The following is a 23234-nucleotide window of genomic DNA, read 5'->3' as shown; positions in this document are numbered from 1 at the left end:
ACCAATATAAACCAATCAGTGGTTAGCTTTTTTTAAGACAGCTGTAGGTTGGGCACTGAAAGTAATCATCTGATTGGTTGTCATAGGTTACTGCCCAGGTGCAAATTTGCCCACTGTTTATAACTAAGCCCAACTGAGAACATAAAATATCCTTGCAAATGTCCTGGCTGGAATCAAACCTAGGACCCCACCACTACAAGGCAGAAAGACCAACCACTGCATGTGGAAAATTTGCCAGGATCACAAACTTAACCGACCCCCATAAAACCAGCTTCGTTTTGAGATGATTATGGTGTAATACAATTAATTTCAGCATTGTGCATGACCCTTTTCTTTTCTAAAGAGTACCTCTCGCTCTTGCATGAGCCTTTGTCCTTCTGCTGAATACAAACGGTTTGTTTCTTCCAGGAACCTCTGCTCAAAAGAGTCCTGATAAATCTAAACAGTGAAAAAATGTATATTTTTATAAAACCATATTCAGGCTCAGTAAAAACAGAACATGTTTCAAAAATACATGTATTACTTACTTGCAAGTCAGAAAGCATGCTAAGAAGGCTTCGCAATAAACTCCTGTCAATAGCCTCACCATTCCTTTCCCTCTCAATCAGCAGGAGGATTCCATCAATAGTTTTGTTCTGAACTTTCTGATCGCTGATTATATGGGTTCTAAACAGCTCTAGACCCATATCCCTGGAGACAAAAACATTTTTATTGCCCTAACATGTTACAAATCATCTCCTGCATACATGCTAGGGCTCCAATCGAACAGCACACACCAAGGTCAGTTTCCTCAGCAACCAATCATCCTGGCCTGTATGTTTTAAGTAGCATGCTAGAAGAACCACATTATCCAGAGAAAACAGAAGCAGGTACAGCATGCAAACTCCTTGCAGGTAGTGCCCAGGTTAAAAAAGCCAGAGCTTCCCATAACGTAAACCCATAATTTTTTGTAGCAATACAAACGAATATTTAAGCCCACAAAAACCATTGGTGTTGCCAACGGATTATATAATGTCAATAAGAATCTGTTAGTATATAGTAGCTTGGATGCAGTTTATTTCCCATAGACTATAAAAAATTATGACAGTTTCTAATTTATTACGACATTAAAATCTATTAGACCTTTGTGGAGTCTAATGGATTTTAATATGTCATAATAAATTCAGCTTTTCTTTAAATGCATGGGTACATGAATTTTGTATTTCTATAAGAGGTAAGTACAATTTTCCTAAGAAAATGTATGGTTCTGAAATGCACAACAGACTTTATAAAAAAAAAAGGAGTGCCTATGGGAAATAAACTTGGTCCAGGTAAAGATGTGACATTGATGTTAGTTTAAGGGTGATAAACATGGTAATGTCCTCCACACTACAACAAGCCCACAGCAAGACAAAGCGAACAGAATCTTTAATTATGAATAGGGTAATATAGGGTATTCAATGAACATTTTTTTAGCTGTGAATGGGGTAATAATTTTGCAGGATAATCTCACATAACTAAATATGTGAAAAGGTTTCACCAAGAATCACCAATAACATGCCTGCATTGAGGTCTGGAAAAAAATAGAATTGTGCAACAATTGTCTTTTTAATATAAATCTTAAAAGGGAATCTCAATCCAAAAAATATATTTTTTGCCCAATAATAGAAAACATCATTCTAAGCAACTTTCCAATATACATTTAAATTTTCAGTGTTAAAGGAAAACTATACCGCCAAAATGAATACTTAAGCAACAGATAGTTTATAACAAATTGAATGACATATTAAAGAATCTTACCAAACTGGAATATATATTTACATAAATATTGCCCTTTTACATCTCTTGCCTTGAACCACCATTTCGTGACTCTATCTGTGCTGCCTCAGAGATCACCTGACCAGAAATACTACAACACTAACTGTAACAGGAAGAAGTGAGGAAGCAAAAGGCAGAACTCTGTCTGTTAATTGGCTCATGTGACCTTACATGTGGTTTGTATGTGTGCACAGTGAATCTTACGATCTCAGGGGGCGGCCCTTATTTTTTAAAATGGCAATTTTCTATTTATGATTACCCAATGGCACATACTACTAAAAAAGTATATTATTATGATAATGGTTCATTTACATGAAGCAGGGTTTTACACATGAGCTGTTTTACTCAGTATCTTTTAATAGAGACCTACATTGTTTGGGGGGGTATAGTTTTCCTTTAAGTAGTTTAAGTAGTTTGTAAAAGCAATAGCTGCTGAAAGCAGCATTTGCTTAATGCCTAGTTGTCACTTTTTAAACATCTATTGCTTTTACAGATAACTTTTAAAGCACTGTACATTTTTAATAAATGTATGTATTTGAAAGTTGCTCAGAATTTGTAGGCAAATTTTTATTCAGGAGTTGGTTTGCCTTTAAAAGTTAAGCTGTACATTTCCATCACAAATAAACTTTCAAGTGTAATAAATATTACTTACCAAATAGATGGCAGCATTGAATTTTGCAGAACATACGTTCTATCCAGAAATAAAAAGATACTCCTAATCATGATCTTAAAAGACAAATAAAAAAGAAGGAGTCCTTGTTTCAGAAAGAGAATTGGTTCGTGGAGTTAACCATATTGTTTTAATAGCTGTATTATCAGACACTGGGCTGCTGTAAATTATAGGATGTGCGAAGTAACATTCCACAAGGCAGAAAGATGCAGTATAATCCAAATTGAGGGAGCTCCTTTACACACCATTGAGATTACTTCTTTGCTACACGTTACCCTGTCCCCCTACAGGGCATTACAAGCATAAAAATGTCTAAAACACGGAGCATCAAGCAGCAATAATAATAATAATTAATGAATACATTTTCACCTATAGTACTATGGACTATTAAAGGTGAGATGTTGATTTAGAACGTCTTCTTGATGCTCCATGTTTTAGACATTTTTACACTGCAGAAAGAGCATATTTATCAAAATGAAATATTCTTGTCTTTTCAGAATTTCATGTTTGATAAATCCTGATGACCATCACTTGCATCTTTTTTCGATAATTATTAATTTCCCAGATTTCTTTTTTCTTATGCCAAGAATGTAGGGCACAAAAATGTGCTGCTAATGAATGTATTTAATAACCCCATTTTGGAATTCTTACGATTCATTGATACATCTAAATAAAAACTTGACCTGCAAAAATACTTTTTTTTTTTCACATTTTTCTTTCTTTTATCGCCAATAAGGGTGATGTCTCAGACTTTCATACATCTGTCCCTAATTTCACAGCACTTATTTAGGAACAAGTCATTTACAATGTTTACAATATGCTACAAAATGTGATGTTGCTACATAAGGAACGCAAGGAAGGCAGGTAGGTAGGTAAACATGCCACAAAGTGGTCCAGAGTTATATAGTCACATGTCTTAAGGGGTTCGAATTCAGTTCAGCTAAACACTAGACCTATGGTACACAGAGCATCGTGGCTGGAATGAATAAGACACACTGAGGTGGATTTAGCCAGCAGATAAACAGTAACATGAACATATTCACGAACTTATACTTTGAGTAACACACTTCTTTAATTTAGAAAGCATTATTTCCAGGCAGCAAAATTAGCACATTTAGCAAGTATATAAAAAAAAATACAATACCGTAATATTAGCAAAAGGCCTTGGGAAATCAAATTATTATTTACCATTTGTCTGCAGTGATCTTTCCAACATTTATCTATTTTCTTCAGAAAAAGAACACTGTCCAATGAATCTGTGATCAAATAATTAAGGGATAGCAAGAATAAAGATAGACTAAAAAGAAAAATAGCCAAAACACAAACCAAAACATAGAAAATATAGTTCAGCAATTTAATTTCCTTTAGTAATTTCCAGCATTCTAAAAGAATAAAACGGTTTGGAGGGAGGAAATTGGCATCTCTGTTTCAATCACTATTAAAGTTCTTTAATCAGATATTTTTTGTATTGCATAGTCAGTGGTAGTCTGACTAAACTGACTGATGGTCAATGTGCTTGTAGAAGGAAACAGGATCCTTAACTCACTTGGAGAGTTTTTGACTTTCCTTGTTCTATATAAATAAACAGTTTAAGTTAATTTTAGGAGACCTTCTGCATTAAGTAATCATTTATATAGCAGAAAATGTAATCAAGTGTTGTTATCTATTTCCTCTACAATCTACAGGTTAATTTTTAGAACCTGTTACTAGTGATGTGCGGGTCCAGTTTTTCCCGACCCGCGCTCCCAAAGGTATCGGGCAGCCTACACATCACTACCGGTTACCACTTAAGCAGGCAAAATACAAATCGGTGCTTGAATTAAATAAATAAAAAAATGCATGCTTCATAGCAACAGGGGTAAAATCTTTTACTGATCTTACTTTGAGATATAAGCCTATACTAGCACCTGTATAAATATGAATCGTCTGGAGTCTTAGATGTAGGATTTAAAAAGCCACATACCCAGCATGATAATACGTCCTTTTTATTGGTACACAGGAGACATTTATAAGAGTACCCATAAATACATAGCCCCATAAATGCACAATTTTATTATTATTTGCCAAAAAAATGTTTACAAAGGATATTCTCTGAACTGATGAATTTGTGCTTTGATGTGGTCTTCACAGATTTGTCTCAACTGTTTGTAAAGGTTTGCAGATATTTTGTAAGAGCAAAGGTTTTCCACAGCCTAAAAACAGAAAGAAAACACACATGTAAATACTTCATTTTTTGACTATATTACAGGTTGTGCAATCATGACATCAAACTAGCTTAGTCCAAAAATATACCCTTAGCGAGTATCGTTATACCTATACCATACCTCCCAACATTTTGGAAACAGAAAAATGGACAAAAAAATTTCCTGCGTGGAATTTTGGTGGCCACGCCCATTTTGGTGGCCACACCCCCTAATAACCATGTTCATTTTACAACGTTTGGAAGGTTATGAAAGTTTGAAAACATTTCTGTGGGTTTTATGTATTATTACATACAGTTTTACTAATGAAGGCAAATTGCCCTTTAACCTGCTTATCTTAAATTGTTACAAATTATCTAAGTATAGTAGAACCCCCATTTTACATCCCCTGATTTTAAGTTTTCCCTCATGTTACATTGTTGTTTTGTGGTCCCACCTATATATTATGCATAATTTTTTCCCCTGATTTTACACAATTTTTTTCTGGTCCACTGAAAAACATAAATGGGGGTTCTAGTGTATCTATTCTGGGCTATCTGCCAAAAGCCAATTAAATCATAAACTTATATTTTACTGGCTAAGCAGGAGATAAAAGAGAAAGTCGGGAGGGACACTTCAGTTAGGGATGCACCGAATCCAGGATTTGGTTGGGGATTCGGCCAGGATTCTGGCTTTTTTTTAGCAGATTTTGCATTCAACCGAATCCTTCTGCTCGGACGAACCAAATCCACATTTGCATAAGCCAATTAGGAACGGGGAGGGAAATTGCGTGACTTTTTGTCACAAAACAAGTAAAAAAAAATTTTTTCCCCTTCCAACCCCTAATTTGCATATACAAATTAGTATATGTGTGGATAGTGGATAAATAGTGGATTCAGTGCATACCTAATTTCAGTCAATACAATCCTGGGACTGCGGGTTGAGCTGTCAAAATCTGGACTGTCACGCGAAAAACGGGACAGCTGGAAGGTATGCTATACACACACATATACCACATCTCTACATGTGCAACAACATTTCTGGATGTGAAAAGAAGGAGAGGCTACTGCCCAAGAAGGGACTGAAATTGGCCTGAGTATTTTAGCAAGCACATTTCAGCCGTGTGGCACAGCATCCAAACAGCAGGTGGTATTTAGTGGTCCGCTATCTGAAAGGACACATTTCAATGGTTGATATAGTTTACCAGACCAAGAGCAAATGTTGCACTTATTACAAGAATGTGCATACCTTTAGCGCATTAGTGAAATTGGACTGACCTGGTAGAGTTCTTCCAGGTTGTATTTAATTGAAGTGCTATTTTGGATGGCTTCCACAGTGCCTTTAAGCTTTTGCCAGGTTTCATCTGTGTAATTTTCAGGCAATTTTGGTTTATCTGAAGACACAAAGTATTAAGCATTACAGGAATTCATGACACTGATATGACTATGCCATAACATAAAAAATAAGACATCTATAAAAGATTTTCAGTTTCAAAGCAAACCGAACAACACCGTTGTATTTAACAAGAAAGGTTAAAAGTTTCTTTATCTAAGTACCGGTATGGGACCTGCTATCCAGAATGCTCGGGACTTGGGGCTCTCTGGATAATAGATCTTTTCGTAATTTGGATCTTCATAAACGTCTACTAGAAAATCATGTGAACATTAAATTAACTCAATACACTGGTTCTGCTTCCAATAAGGATTTATTATATCTTTGTTTGGATCATGTACGTGGTACTGTTTTATTATTACAGAGATAAGGGAAAACATTTTTTAAGAAAATTTGGATTATTTTGATAACATTAAGTCTATATGAGATGGCATTTCTGAAATTTGGAGATTTCTGGATAATGGGTTTCCGGGTTAACGGATCCCATACCTGTAGTTCGCTAGAAGCCAATATCACAAATGCCTTTTGTGACAGGGCTAGTTTTTTGTACAGCTTATAGAACTGCAGATCAGGTTGAGCACAAAATATTTATCCCAATGTCCATACTCTCCACTAAACAGTGGCAAAACTAGATGGAACCAGGCGCCACAACCAATGTGATTTCTTTTTTTACAATTTTTTTTTTTAACACACAGGCATTTTTAATTGCATTTCTGTAGAGTGGATATTTTGTGTATACCCCACGGTACCAAACTAGAAGCCCAATGCAGAAAATGTGGCATGTAGCAGTCAGTTGACTACAATGTTTTGAGTGGCAAAACACACAAAACTGAGAGCACAATTTACACAACTTAAAATGCCTGCCCTATCATGGGAAGCTTCACTCCCATCCCAAACTTATTTCTAATTACAGTATATTTATTCAGGTACACTGGTTTTGTTTAACTTTTTAAACAAAACAGAGTAGTAATCTGACAAGAAATGAAAGCAGGCTACACACAATCCCAGCTTATTGGCCCATGTACCTGGCCTGAAAATAAAGCAGTTTACTATGCTGCCATATTCTTGCTTTAAAAGTTCACTTATTTATTTTTGCTAATTTTTCGTACACTGGCATATCAAATAATTTGCAATACCGCAGTCAGTACTTATGATGCAATTCTTAAAACAACGCATTACACATATTATACTGTATTGCAATCTGACTACACAACACAGCCACCCAAAAGCTGCATCACACAGTTGACATATGGGCCTATAAGATTACAGGCTGATAAATGAGGACACACACAAATTAGAGAAAGGCCATCTCCCACAGACTCCATTATAATAAAAATATTTCACATTTTTGAAAATGATTTCCTTTTTCTCTGCAGTATTGACAGTACCTTGTACGTGACCCCAGCGAATACAGAGTTTATCCCTATTGGAGGCAAAACAATCCTGTTGGGTTTAATTTAATTTAGAAATGTTTTTTAGCAGGTATGGTGATCCAAACTATCTGGAAAGCACCAGGTCCTGATTCAGAGTACTTTATTCTGAATAACAGGTCCCATACCTGTACTGTAAGGACTCTGGTTTCAACAGCCTATGTTGACACAAGCCAAAGGGCTCTGGACAGCAAGATCAGTAGATGTGTTGCCATCATAACGAATGACTTATGTCAGAAAAACAGAACCATTTGTTGGGGCACTGTAGAAACCAGTATGATGACAAGGCGCTAAATATGAAAGGCTTTACTATATTCAGGAAGACAAAGGGTCTTTTATCTGCAGTACAACTGCACATTTTTTACAGATAACCCTATAACTGAATGCACAAAACAGAGACAGGCAGAACCCTACCTTGCTTGAGCACCAATTTTTGGTTCCCTGAAAAATGTAAAAAGGGGGTTCTGCTGTATATTATTTTTCATTTGCTACTATCCAGTGATGACAGGTGAACTGTGCCTTTGTACAGGTATGGGATCAGTTATCCGGAAACCCATTATCCATAAAGCTCCAAATTAAAGAAAGGCTGTCTCCCATAGGGGCAAATTTACAAAATTGCGACGTGGCTAACGCTGGTGAAAATTCTCCAGAGTGATGTCATTTTGCCACTTCGCAAATTTACTAACATTCACCCTGGCGAAAATTCGCCAGCGATGTAGATAGAGTAGCGCAAATTCGCACCCTGGCGAAAGTTGCACTCTGGCGAAGGGAGCAAAACTACGCAAATGTACTAAGATTGCCTTTTCTCTGAACGTTACCTCCTTCGCCAGAGTTTACTTCGCCAGGTCAGAGTAGGCGAAGTTCAATAGAGTAGATAGGAGTTAGTAAAAAAAAATGTTCTAAGTCCCAAAATAGTTGAAAATGAATAAGTCCCAAATAAAGGCTGGCGTTTTTTGGGTGTTAAAGTGGACCCGTCACCCAGACATGAAAATCTGTATAATAAAAGTCCTTTTTAAATTAAACATGAAATCCAATTTCTTTTTTTTATTAAAGCATTCATAGCTGTTGTAAACTCATTTAAAAATATCAGCTGTCCATCAAATATTGCCTACCCCGCCTCTATGCCTAGGCATAGAGGCGGGGCAAGCAATTACTTTCACTTTCCATTCAGCACTTCCTAGATGTCACCGCTCTCCCTACATTCCCCCAGCTCTCTTAACCATTTAATTGTGTAACCAGTGCATGGGGATGGACATTGGGTCCATGTCCCCTGGCGCACAAACAAGATTCTGAGATGATGCAAGGCTTGCCCTAATAACAGTGCCCACAAAATGGCTCCTTCCTGGTTGCTATAATTTTGAATTCCCAGACTGATGGAAACAATATTCAAATAATTTATACAGTGTAATTAAAGTTCTAACATGATAAAATAGGATTTGGAATAATTTTGTTTGGGTGACAGGTCCACTTTAAGGCTGAAAACGAACGAAATTTTTTTTAGGGTGCTCACCTTCCCGCCTACATTTGTTAACATATGGCACCTTAAATATACTGTGGGCACATGTGTAGGGCATTAGAACACCTATATAAACTTTTAATAACTTTCCCTGGGCTTGTGTAGTGTTCTGTATGCGCTGCTGCATACACGTCCATTGAAATTTAAAGCCGTATGCAAATTAGCCTTTGCTAGCACAACTTCGCTTATCCTGACGAATTAACGCTAGCGCAACTTCGCTACCTTTCACCTCCTTAGCTCAACTTTGGATTTTAGTGAATTACCGGCGGCCTGATGAAAATTCACCTGGCGAAGTGCGGCGAAGGCTGTGCTATCGAATTTCTGGACTTTAGTGAATTTGCCCCATAGACTCTTTTACAATCAAATAATCCAGATTTTTAAAACTGATTTATTTTTTCTTTGTAATAATAAAACAGCACCCTGTACTACGAAGATACAATTAATTCCTATTGGAAGCAGAACCAGCCTATTGGGTTTATTTAATGTATTCTATTCTAGTAGACTTAAGATAGGAAGATCCAAATTATGGAAAGATCAGTTATCCGGACAACCCCAGGTCCCCGTGCATTCTGGATAACAGGTCCCATACCTGAACCATAGCCCCAAGATTGATTGTCCCAAGAAAACCGCATCCCTGCAGGCTCTTAATTTGCAAAACGCCCAACAGTGCCATTACAGGAGCTATGGAGCCAGAATTACTCTCACTTGAATATCAGGGGGGCTGTAAAGAAACAGAACGGGGGCTGAAAAACAATGCACATTTAAAGGGCACCTGTTGGCAAAATAAATGATCCCCAACCAAAGGTATGGGCTAATAGAGCCTGCAGTTTTTTGGTTTTTTTAAATTGCCCCTCACCAGAGCTAGGACCCTTGCACCGAGAGGGAGATCCCAGTGCAAGCGGCCACGTCAGTCAGAGCGCATGCACAAATGTGCTTCAAACATCACAAGCATGCGCATAATACACAAGCTGCAGCATTCGCTCACTATGCACATGTGTGTGCCCCAACACGTCTGGTCAAACCGGGAGCTCCCTCCTTGTGTGGGTGGCCTAGCGCTGGTGGGTGGGCAAAAAAAATTAAACACACATCAAAAAAATAAAACTACTGTTACCCCCAACTGGAGTGTGGGCTATTTTGCCAAAAGGTGCCCTTTAAGTGAATGGGAGGGGACAGGGGTAGTTAAAGGTGCTTCTCTTTTTGGAACAACTGGTTATTTGCAATAAGCCTATAAAAAGAGGGGGTTTTACATCATTTCATCCTCTTGTTTTGTAATTGCTCATTTGGCTGGCGATTTGTCTCCATGTATGTGTGTAACTGTCCATGGACATATTCCAAAAAACACACAAATTATCCCAAATCTGAAAAGCCAAGACTGATCAGTTACCTTACGCTCACTCATTTTCACTTTCCATACATAGCAAGTCTTGTCCATTTGTATTCAATTTACTCTAAGAGCCACAGGGTACAAATGCACCACAGCCTGCAAAATACTTTCTAATAGCTCCTGTGGATCGCATAAGAACACTGGCACAAGTCATTTTGCATGATCATTACCAGAGAATGTATTTTAACACAACTCTAATGAAAGACTTCAAACACATTCAAAAAAGTACTATTAAATGAGAAGGAAAGGTTAAAACTAAGTAAGTTTTATCAGAAAGGTGAAGGTCTAGTAAATCCTCAAAGTAATGTTGCTCAGAGTCCTCTGTCAAAAGAAACTGCACATTTCTTTCCTATTGTGTATACATGGGCTTCTGTATCATACTTTCGGTTATAAAATAAAAGGGGTGGTTAATTTCTATTCAGGATTCATATTCCAGTCTATTATTCAATTCAATTAATGCATGGTTGCTATCATAATTTGGACCTTAGCAACCAGATTGTTGAAACTGCAAACTAGAGAGCGGTTGAATAAAAAGCTAAATAACTAAAAAATCAAATAAAATGAAAACCTATAGTAAATTATGTCAGAATATCTTCATCATACTAAAAGTTATTTAAAAGGTGAACAACCCCTTCAAACCGCATGCTCAGTTTTCTACTCTCCACCACCTTCCTCCCCTACCTGCTGTAATCTGAGCTCAGAGCGAGCAGGGAGAGACTCAGGCAGGAAGTGATGACACAGCAAGCTAATATGGCAGCTGCTATCCTAAACATACAGAGTGTCTAGAGCGGTTTATTCAGGTATCGAAAAGTATTCTAAAGAATAAAAATGGTGCTCTAGCTTGCAATATGGCGAATATATTGGCAATAAACTGTCTTGGTAGCTTTCCTTCTCCTTTAAATAGTAAATTTTGAATATTATTTGACAATCATTACACTTAGCTCAGAAATGACTTCTCTATGAAACCAAGCAAGCATTGTTCTATTTTACATAAAAACTGGCCACTGAAAAGCACAAATACAAAAACATACAAATATGCATATGAAGATAAAGAAAGCTCTCCCTCGTACAAAATATCCGCTGCATTAAAGTGGACCTGTCACCCAGACATAAAAATCTGTATAATAAATGTCCTTTTCAAATTAAACCCAATTTTTTTTTTATCTATTCATAGCTGTCACTGCACTCCCCACATCGCCCCTGTTCTCTTCAACATTTAATTGTGTAACCAGTGCATGGGGATGGACATCGGGTCCCCCGTTCTGGTGCAGAAACAAGATTTTGAGATGATGCAAAGCTTGTCTTTATAACAGTGTCCAAAAAAGGGCTCCTGCCTGCTTGCTATAATTATGAATTCCCAGATGAATAAAACAAGATTCAAATAATTTTTACAGTGTAATTAAAGTTCATTTTGCTTGACTAACATTTTTTTGGATGACGGGTCCCCTTTAAACATAATGGTACAGGTATGGGATTCGTTATCCGGAAACCCATTACCCAGAAAGCTCCGAATTATGGGATGGTCATATCCCATAGACTTCATTTTATAAAAATAATCTAGATTTTTTTTTTAAAATGATTTCCCTTTTCTCTGTAATATTAAAACATGAACTTGTACTTGATCTAAACCAAGATATACTGTAATTAATCCTTATTGGAGGCCATTATTTAATGTTTAAATGATTTTCTAGCAGACTCAAGTTATGAAGATCCAAATTACGGAAAGATCGGTTATCCAGAAAACCCCACGTCCCAAACATTCTGTATTACAGGTCCCATAACTGTACATTATATTTTCCCCTAAAGGTTAGGGCCTGATGACAATCTTTCAAGTTTTTCCTATGTTCACTGCAGTCACTAACGACGCAAAGAATCCAGGATTCAGTACCGTATGTCCAAGTGCCTGGACAAACCAAACCCTAATACTTAAAATCAAGTGAAAATTGGGGAGGTTGTATGTGCGGATCCGGCGGGTTCTAGCCAATCTCGCGACCTTTCAAATGCCAGCTTCCGACTTCCAGGTTGAGCTCTTATAGATACACACCTCTCACCCTGCCCCTTTTGTGAGGTCATCACGGTGCAGAGCGGGTCTATAAAAGGAACCCAGAGGTTGGGCTCTGGCGGTAGGAGAGCGGGTGGGAAAAGCCTGACCCGCACTTCATTAGTGCCCTGCATGCAGTTTTTTTCAGCCTTCCTTGCCATAATTTGCATATGTAAATCATATCTTATTCAGTTTGGGATTTGGCCAAAATCCAAAATAGTGGATTCATTATCCCTATTAAAGACACAGCTACTTAGGGAAGGCAATGCGACAATGCTTTAGGTACAGTCAACCCCTCTAAAGGTGGCTATACACTATAAGATCTACTGCTTTGATGAGATTGCCAAATGAGCTAATCTTTCCCCATTCCCAAATGGGAATAGGCACCAACTGGACAAGGACAAAATGAACTAGCTAATAGTTTCACTCTTTGATAAATATGCCCCAATCTGAGCAACTACAGCACCAACATGTGCAACAATTCCTAACCCTGTAGACCAGTGCTGTCCAACTTCTGTGATATTGAGGTGCAGTAAATTTTTCTAGTCTATGTGGTGGAGGGCTAATAATGGAAGTCAGTGTTGATTTGATGTGGATTTGCCTTAACCATTTCTCATTGGATGTTTCCCTTACTCCTCCCACCTTCTTACCACACCACACCTCCCAACTAAACTATTTAACACAGCGGTAGACTGAGTAATAGGTGAGAACTTATGTGTGGAATGACCATACGAAAGCCTGTGTGTTTTTGTAACACTCTTGGACATATGGATATTCAAGAAATATAACTAAACAATTAAAACTGAAGAAAATACTATGTGGAAGTGTCATGGTTTGGGGATGCTTTGCTACAGCTGGATGTGGCCAGCTCACCATCATAGAATCCACCATAAATTCTAATGTGTATCAGAGGGAGCTTGAGGAACATGTCAGAACATTTGTAAGAAAATTAAAGCTGAAGAGTAACTGGACCCTGCAATACAACAATGACCCAAAACATACCAGTAAATCCACCAAGGACTGGCTTAAAACTAAGAAATTGGCCAAGTCAAAGCCCAGATCTTCATCCCATTGAGATGCTGTGGGGTAACTTGAAACGGGCTGTACATACAAGGAAACCCTCAAAAATCTCACAGATGAAAGAATTCTGCATTGAGGAGTGGGGCAAACTTTCCTGTCTCACTGCAGTTATTTCAGCCAAAGGGGGTAACACTAACTATTAGGGGGGTAGGATGTTAATCAAGGTAAATTTTTGTTGTTTACTTGCAATTAAATCACTTTCTTTTCCAGAGATAAATAAAATTAGATATCGATATGCGAACATTTCTTAAAAGGGATTATTCAGTATAAAAATAAAAACTGGGTAAATAGATAGGCTGTGCAAAATTAAAAATGTTTCTAATATAGTTAGTCAAAAATGTAATGTATAAAGGCTGGAGTGAGTGGATGTCTAACATAATAGCCAGAACACGACTTCCTGCTTATTAGCTCTCTAACTCTGAGTTAGTCAGTGACTTGCAATTGATCCTCAACATTCAGCTCAGATTCAAAAGCAACAGTTATGACCCATGTGCCCTCCTCCAAGTCACGGATTGGTTACTGCCTGGTAGCCAACCAGTGGAAACCAAGAGATCAGCAATGCAGGAAGTAGTGTTCTAGCTATTATGTTACACATCCAGTCAATGCAGCCTTTATACATTACACTTCTGCCTAACTAATTATATTAGAAATGTTTTTTATTTTGCACAAGCTATCTATTTACCCAGTTTTTATTTTTACGCTGAACTGTCCCTTTAATAAAGAACTGAATATTTAATGGGGGATGCTATTTTTTTCACATGACTGTAAGTCTTAACTATTAAATCCACATGCCTCCTCCTCCTCCACTGTGGATAAAACAGCAACCCCCCAGCACATAATTAAACACCTAAGGTGCTTTTATGTGGTGGCAACACAAGGGGGGGCTATCAGTTGGACAGCACTGCTGTGGAGAGACCTGGTAACTGAGGCACAAAGGAATTTTATTTCCCAGCACCTGTAAAGCCTTTTCTCCCATTTCAGATTTTTTTTTTTTTAAGATAGCTGCAGTGGAAATCAGAATTTGTTTCTGTGCAGGCATCAAAATTTAGAGTAAGTTCAAGAGGAAGGATTACTTTTTGGACAAGCTCAGTCCCGAGAACATGAAGTACTGGTAGGGGTCCGGTTATCCAGAATGCTCAGGACCTAGGGTTTTCTGGAGAACAGATCTTTCCGTAATTTGGATCTTCATGCCTTAAGTCTACTAGAAAATCTTTTAAACAATAAACGCAATATGCTGGTTATGCTTCCAATAAGGATAAATTATATCTTAGTTTGGATCATGTACAAGGTACTGTTTTATTATTACAGAGAATTATCTTTTAAAATATTTGGATAATTTGGACAAAATGGGAGTCTGTGGGAGATGGCCTTTCTGTAATTTGGAGCTTTATGGATAATGAATCCTTTACCTGTACTACTTTATATAGGATTATACATACATGTGTAGTTTTGCTGGCTGATACTGGTTGTGATTTGCAGGTAATTATGTTCTCTCCTACCAAGTGGACACTACTACATAAATTCAAACAATTCACAGCACAGTGAAATCAAAACAGTAATGTTTAAAAAGGGCAAGTATAGCTGTAGGCATAATGGATAACTGGCTTGGTGAATATTTTGCTTTACAAAGGTATACTTTAAAAAGTTTTATACTTGAAATGTAAATAAAGCCCTAACATCAGAGACACCTGTGGTCCAAGTGAGTAGCAGAGTGAGTTTTAGTAACAAGTGAAACCTGTCCAAAAAGAAGGACAGAGGACACCCATAGTAAGCTAAACAGCTGCCCATGTGCACAGCGTGGACAGTAGCCTCACAAGGAGTGAAGATGATGCTGCCTAGTAAACTACACAAGTGTCTCAATGGCATTTCACAACGGAATATTTATGCTAATACAAATTCCCCACTGCTCACTTGCAGCAACAGTGATGTATAAACAGATGACTTTGCTGGCCACATTTAGCGGATAGCAAACAAACAATCTGGTTGAAAATATAAGCCAACACACTTCTGCCAAAATAACCCAACCAGAATCGGTTCAGTACGAAACAGATTCTAATCAGTTGTGCTGGTGAAGCCATCCCTATGAACAGTCACAAATCTGTGTTAATTGTTGCAGTTATGACAGTGATTTAGCAATGGCACACAGGTCAATTTAGTATATTTTGCCCACAATATTTTTAGTAGCTCAAAAAAACACAAACCATGTAGAACAAAGGCTGGCACAAAAAGGCCCCTTAAAAAGTTTTATTATCAAAAAATATTACATCTTATTGTTATTTTCAACTGAGGTCCAGTTTATGCCAGCCTTTGTTCAACATGGTTGTGTGATTGCTTTCCTCAAACTGAAAGTCTGGGGTATGTGCACTTGGACCCACAGTTTTTTATGGTGAGTGAAATTCTACAGATAGGGGTGATTTGGTTTTTTTATGTGTACAAGCTCAGAAACACAGCCTCCACTACTCTGTGAAGGTAGCCTGCAACCACTAGTACCAGCATGGTGTGGTGTGTTTTGTGTGTAGACAATAATTGCCTAAAAGCAATTGTGTTAGCACTTTAAAATGAAAAGTGCATAATAGAGGAAAATTTTCAGTGTTTTGGCACTGTGTGTCATACTTAAAGGGCACCTGTTGCCCAAAAAAGTTGTGGGCTAAAAGAGCCTGCACTCCAGTTGGTGGTAAGTGGTATTGTTGTTGTTTTTTTGTTTTGTTTTTAAAAAAATTGGGCCTGCCAGACCTAGGACACTCACACAAGGAGGTAGCGACCATGTTGTGCAGCACACATGCGCATAGTGAGCTTCTGACTTCACACGCAAGTGCATAGTAAGCAAGATGCAGAATTCACTCTTAAGCACATGCATGTGCACCAACATAGCCACTTGAAACAGGAGCTCCCTCCTGGTGCGGATATCCGGGCACTGGCAGGGAACAATTTTTTAAAAAAAACTACGGTTACTCCCAACCAGTGTGGGCTATATTAGGCCGCACGTTTGGTGGAGGAAAATATTTTTGGGCAACAGATGGTATTTAAGAAAAATATAGCATCGACCAATGTGTGATTGTCCCACAGAACAGTGCCGCCTGGAGAGCACTTTTTTTAAAAAATAAAATGTCAGCAGTACACCCACTAAAATATTTGCCCATTGTCCCTATTAGTGAAAGTAAGGCATAGGGGGAAAGAGGGTAGCAACCTGATTTGGTGACGCTGAAAAGAGCAGTGGTCAGATCTTCTATCAGACATAAAAAAAATAAAAAATCTCGAAATAGGCTTCTCTGATCTGCTTCAAGTCTCTGTAATCCTGCTTCTCAAACAGTGTACAGGTATTGGACCTATTATCGGGAATCAGTGGGACCTGGGGCTTTCCGGATAACGGGTCTTTCTGTAATTTGGATCTTTATACCTTTAGACTACTAGAAAATCATATAAACATTAAATAAACCCAATTGGCTGGTTCTTCTTCCAATAAGGATTAGTTATATCTTAGTTGGGATCAAGTACAAGCAACCGTTTTCTTACTACAGAGAAAAAGGAAATCATTTTTAAAATTTTGGATTATTTGATTATAATGGAGTCTATGGGAGACGGCCTTTCCGTAATTCGGAACTTTCTGGATAACGGGTTTCCGGATAACGGATCCCATACCTGCAGTAAATTTGCCACTTTTACTTGAGATTAACATGTAGATAGAGTTTCTACTTGAGTCAATTATTGTACCAGAAGAAAAGTCAAAAGGTCTGAAGCACATGCATTTCAAATAGATTTTAAAAACCGAATTGCTCTCCATTGGATTATTCCATATCTTCAGGAAAAAAAACAAGTATGTTTGCCTTTTCCAATGATGTAACCCTTAATTGTAAAAAGATTGGATCTTGATTTGGCCCTTACCCTCAGATCATTTCAGGTCAAACAGCTTCTACGTTTGCCTGTTGTAAGCATCCCATTGGCACAAAATACTGAAGATTTCAACTGCAAGAATCAAGCGTTACATAACATAACACAGCTTTACTCTGGTTAGGAGTGCATCAGCACCGAAGCCCTACAACTCAAAGACACTGTTACAGCTCCATATTATGGTTCCACCATAATATGACAGAGCCAAAAAAAACAATTCACCATCATGCACACAAATAGGTAAACTAAAACTACTGCCCACCACAAGGCAACATACTGAATTGAGACCCAAATTAAAGGTAATTTTTATTTTGAGCAGGTTAGCCCTATAATCACCTTGTCCTTAAAGTATTATACTCCCCCAAGTGACCAAACAAAGGGTGGATAGATGGAGGGGAGAGCACCCTTCTTTACCTTTAAAGTTCTTGATGACTAGCTTCTTGGCTGAGCCAGGCTTGCTATTGGCAAAGCTGGACACGGGTGAGGCTTTTGTGAGCCCATTGGCATGATGCCCAACACCCACTGGGGAGATGAGCAGGTTTTTACTCCTCACTGCTTGTGGCGTGGAGGAGAAAGAGCAAGAAGAAGAGGATGATGACTCCTCGGTCATCTTCACATCGAGTCCTAGAAAGTCCAAAGTGTCTTCGAAGCGCAGCTTCTTCTGGATGTGGTTAGAGGAGGAGGAAGAGTTTCTGGCGGGCGATAGAGGATCCAAATCGTCCTTATCGCTGCTGCTGATATTCAACCTTCTCTTTTTGGAGGTGCTGTTTCCCTCAGTCCTGACCTCCTGCGCCGGGGGGTTGGGGGACGATAAACCTGTGGGAAACATGAAAACACCACGAATAGAAAAGATTCAAGGCAGCCCAGACTGTGTGTGTGTGCGAGAACGTTGGATCGTGTGGAGACCGCAACAAGCAGTAAACCTGGCCCTTTATGTAGCGCGTCACAATAGCCCGCTCGGCTAGTACGCTGCTTTAGTCTCGTCCACCTCCTGCTTGGTGAAGGCCCCGACCCCGCTCTCCGGATAGCCCCACTCTTTTTCTTGTTTATTGTCACAAGAGCAGGGAACCAAAGATGGCCTCACTTCCTCTCGCAGTGCATGTTGGGAAGACTTCCCCAAGAGGATGCCGTGCGCCCACACCCCCTTCTCGGCCGGGACAGTCAAGGAGCTTTCGACGCACCAGCTGCTGCCGAACTAAAGGGGTAGTGTATACTGCATTAACTACAGCGCCAAAGGTTGGCTGTGCTTCTTCTCCCCCCCCCCTTGTTTTATTCTACTGTGGTGTCATGGCAACCTTCGTACCTTGTTTTGACTGACCGGAAGGACTAGCGACGAGGTCTTTCATAATGCCCGACCGTGCGGGCCTCATCCGTCACCTTTCTCCTCGCCGTGCTTCCGCCTCAGGTTGGTGTCGGCGAGTAGTCCTGACAAGTGAAAGGAAGGGGCTGATACTGGAAACTACTTGAGAGGGAGGAGTCGAGGGATGAGAGTTCCAGCCTCTCTAGTGACGCCATGTGGGAATAATGACCAATAATCAGTTGGGCTGCGGTGACTCCCCCCCCTGGTGCCGCCACATGGCTGTGTGGGTGCCAGTGCAACATAATCTTATAATAGTTGCATAAGGGAAAGGAACAGAAGTTTTGTGTACACTTCCCGCTTACATTTCCTGTGGGCTACTAAGCCAAATGCTATGGCAGCTGCTAGTCCCCTAAAAGAAGTGTAAACTGCAAACATTAAGTATGAGGCTGAATATTTGGTTTAAGAGTCATATTAAAATAAAATAGCTCATGCAAAGAGACAACTAGTGCAGCATGGGGGCATTACAATCTATGGTTGTGTCACATTCAGCCCCTGGGGCCTCACATTGGACTTTCCTGTTATTTCTAGAAAAAAAACATACATAAAATCAAATGGCCACTTACTATTAAAAATTAGCAGTTCCCTATTATCTTGTGGTTTATAATTGCTACATTCTTGAATGGGATTCTGAACACTTACTAATTAGAATGAAATGTAAATATTTGAAACTTTGTACTATGCAAAGTCTCCAAAAATTATTACCAGGCCAATAGGTCTGGGTGTCCACCAAAATCAATACATATATGTGTAGGGACCTAAAGGATCTATTAGGCTCCTATAGAGTTAATCCCCTACCTTTGCTTAAAGGAAAACTATACCCCCAAAATGAACACTTAAGCAACAGATAGTTCATATCATATTAAGTGGCATATTAAAGAATCTTACCAAACTGGAATATATATTTAAGTAAATATTGCCCTTTTACATCTCTTGCCTTGAGCCACCATTTCGTGATGGTCTGTGTGCTGTCTCAGAGATCACCTGACCAGAAATACTCCAGCTCTAACTGTAACAGGAAGAAGTGTGGAAGCAAAAGACACAACTCTCTCTGTTAATTGGCTCATGTGACCTAACATGCATGGTTTGTTGGTATGTTTGTGAGTACAGTGAATCCTACGATCCCAGGGGGCGGCCCTTATTTTTTAAAATGGCAATTTTCTATTTATGTTTACCCAATGGCACATACTACTAGAAAAGTATATTATTATGAAAATGGTTTATTTACATGAAGCAGGATTTTACACATGAACTGTTTTATGCAATATCTTTTTATAGAGACCTACATTGTTTGGGGGGTATAGTTTTCCTTTAAGTTCTCTTTTCCCTTGTTATTGGGCCAAGCCCTTCTAACTGGTAAAGTGTAACCATTTTGGTGCCCAACGTGGGGCCCCGCCCCCAATCCAGGCTATAATAGTGTTTTTACAATTTTGGTGAGATTGTGCTCTGTATCTTTAAATTTTGCTGACAGGCTGCTGGACCCGTTAGGCAAAAGGCAGTCCTGCACACAGCTTCTATTTTTGGTGTGCGCATAGTAAGGCCGTGGGTTCGGGCTTGGTGGTTCTTCCCGTTCCCCTTTCATATTCGCTGGCGTTTTTGTTTTTCACTGTGAGTCTTCGCTGGCGCCATTTTAGCCCTCGCAAGATTTCGCAGGCGCCATCTTGTCCCGCGCAGATACTGTTTGGCGCGCTTGGGAAAGGAGGCGGTCTATGACCATACGTCACCGCCGCCATTTTGTGGAGTGTTATCTTGAGGGAGGACGTGTCCCAGCACCGCTCCTGCTTTGGCCTACTTTACAAACCTAGCGACTGCTACAGTGAGGATTGTAAGCACAGTTACTCCACTTTATTAGCGATATTAGCTACAAACATATCGCTCTTCACTGCGGATACCCAGACGGTTTATACCAACTTGTCAAGGTCCTCAGTGCCGCACCTTTACCGGTCCACGGCTGTGGCCGGATCCTGTGCGGAGTTCATACCAGCTCTGTCCAATACCCTGCGGCTGCGGGTAAACCATTTACCGACCATCTTTAGCCACGTAGCGAGCGGCTGTTGAAGATGGCGGATCACGGATGGGACGGCTGGCCTGATCCGGAAGCCGGTTCTGCTTCCAACAACTTCTCTCTAAAAGACCCACTACCCGATACATCCAATAAGAGGTATTGTGGAACGGCACTTTTGGAGAAAAATATATAACTGCCGAATGTAAGGTGATTGTGGCGTATTGTGGGCGCTGAAGGGGATAGAGCTTTCCGAAGAATTAGCTCTTCGTGCCATGTGTGTGGGTTTGGTTGCTGGATGGGGCCCCTAGCTGTTGTAGAGGAGTCCCCAGGGCCAATGATTATGTCCCCAGCACCTCCCGCACAAGAAAAGATTGTCCCCAGGGTGCCTGATGTCGCAGCTGTGACTGGCAACGAGCCTGCACCCCCTGCCTGTCCATCACCAATGCTACGCTGTTCTAGTCCCACGGCTGTGGGTGAAGAACAAGCCTCTGTTGCTATGGGGGGCATTTCCCTAGATCCTCCCGCTAAAGATGCAACACCAGCTACACGTGGTAGGGGCCGCGGCCGCGCTTCTTCCACGCTTCCAAGGAGCACAGCTTCCACTAAGGGAAATGCTAATGTCTCCCAACCCAGTTCCTCTGTGGAGAGAAGTTTTCTTTCTATAGCATCTCCAGAGCCAGACTGGGCCGAAATGGATTTTGGACCTCTGCCAACTCCATCTTCGTCTTCTGATACCAAGTTTTTCTGTTATGAGCCACTGCCTCCTAAGAGCCCTTAAGTCGACAATTCCTTTTGGGTCTTCCCTGGGCGTGCTGACCCTAAGAAGCAGCGCACCATCTCAAGGATCCAGAGGATCATAAATATCAAGGTGTATGACCAGTGGGGCTATTACATGCCGTATGCCCCCGAATGGGTGTATGATGAGATGGAGAAGCACCTTGATGAATGGATCTACGGGGAGCTCCTCAGGAAGGAGGGTATTGGTTCTGGAGGCCTCTTCCACAATGACGCTACCAAGAGGGAGCGTGACCTGAACTTCCTAAGCAATGTAGTTCACGAGTGGTGGTACGGCCGTACCATCCTGAAGCCGCACCCCAACTACTACCTTTCATATGAGGACACACGGGCCAGATCATGCCTTGGGAGAGGGATCAACAAGCCTTCCTTAGAGGAGGTGTGACTGTAATTCCTCCGGGTGTATGACCCCCTCTATGTTTGCACAGCTCTCTCTGGACTCCTGTTTGTTGAGATTTCCTTGAGGGTTGTCTTTGTCTTCATTCTTCTGGATTGATGCCCCTTTATTTGGGCCTTCTTCAAACTGACAAGTCGTCCAGATTGATGCCCACAGTTTGGGCCTTCTTCAGTTTATAGTTCAACATTTTACAGTTGCTGGACTTATGGACATTGTCCAGGACCTTTGTGTATATGTTGGGTTCATGAGAAAGGACTGCTGAGCCCCCACCACAACCCTTCTACCTCTAACTACTCACTGAGTAGGAACTTTATTATCTACATTTCTACCCCAAGTGACTGTCATATCTTTGGACACTTGAGTAAGGGGGGGATGTGAGGCTGAATAAAGTTTTGCGTTTGGTGGGATTTCATGTTCTCCAACTATGGGAAAATGTGTGATGTTGCTATATGAGAAGAAAGTATGATTATTTTTCTTTTCAGCCAAGCCTGTGCCTGGACCTCCTGATGTGTAGGTATGGTTCCTGTATCATAAGTCGAGTGCCTGAGTGTCCTTAAGGGTTCTCACGAAATTGTACTAAAGTTAATGTAACTGAAACAGTTTTGCACTTACTTACCTTGACAGTATTACGTATATTGTTTACTGTTCTATTTGCACTAATATTTCCACTGTGTTTAATATTTGTGTATTTTTCTAATTTTTGCACCATTGTCGGGACGAAATGGATTTTTCCCCTGGGTGTATGTAGGGACCTATAGGATCTATTAGGCTCCTATAGAGTTAATCCCCTACCTTTGCTTAAGTTCTCTTTTCCCTTGTTATTGGGCCAAGCCCTTCTAACTGGTAAAGTGTAACATCTACACCTATTGGACAAAGAGTGTAATGACACTCCCCTGCCACACTGCTATATAGTGCTGTGTAGGGAGTGGCCTCTTCCTCTTTGGCTCCTGGTGTCTGTGCTGCTAGGTGTTTCCCATTGAGCCTGGGATCACCAAGGCCCCAGTAAGCCATTTACCCCAAAGGGACCTGTACCTTTGGTGCTGAAGTCGGGAACCAGGCAATCCCGTGAACGAGGATTAGTTATCATTAGGGAAGATTCTGTAATAGTCTCTCTAGGAGAGAGGGATAGCCAGATTTATATAGTATGAGCAGTCGTATGCTCCAACAAGGAGAATAGCAGGGAGTAGCCTCCCAAAGGCTTTTAAGGTGCCTTTAGTGTAGGGAACTCAGTGATAGGGAATTCAGTTTAGCAGAGCACTGCCTGACCCCTACTTGATCGATCCTGTTTCACATTGGTCGCTG

The 23234-nt window shown here is 40.0% G+C and overlaps 1 protein-coding gene across 2 annotated transcripts in view; it reads right to left on the bottom strand.

The window, feature by feature from the left end:
* Positions 1–18857, bottom strand: part of cul4b.S (cullin 4B S homeolog) — a 35338-nt gene extending 16481 nt beyond the window's left edge. The window contains exons 1-8 of one of the 2 annotated variants that reach the window (XM_041574333.1): positions 18697–18857; positions 17793–18194; positions 5925–6040; positions 4556–4659; positions 3656–3725; positions 2450–2523; positions 528–690; positions 349–438 (exon numbers count right to left, since the gene is read on the bottom strand). In XM_041574333.1, the coding sequence (XP_041430267.1) occupies positions 349–438; positions 528–690; positions 2450–2523; positions 3656–3725; positions 4556–4659; positions 5925–6040; positions 17793–18194; positions 18697–18748 (1071 nt within the window). In that variant the 5' untranslated portion in view covers positions 18749–18857. 2 annotated transcript variants of the gene reach the window in all.
* Positions 18858–23234: the final 4377 nt, after the last annotated feature.

Source organism: Xenopus laevis, chromosome 8S (assembly GCF_017654675.1).
Source record: "Xenopus laevis strain J_2021 chromosome 8S, Xenopus_laevis_v10.1, whole genome shotgun sequence".
Classification (NCBI taxonomy): Eukaryota; Metazoa; Chordata; class Amphibia; order Anura; family Pipidae; genus Xenopus; species Xenopus laevis.
Note: the sequence above shows the minus strand (reverse complement) of the source record. Positions and strands in the feature narration are given on the sequence as shown.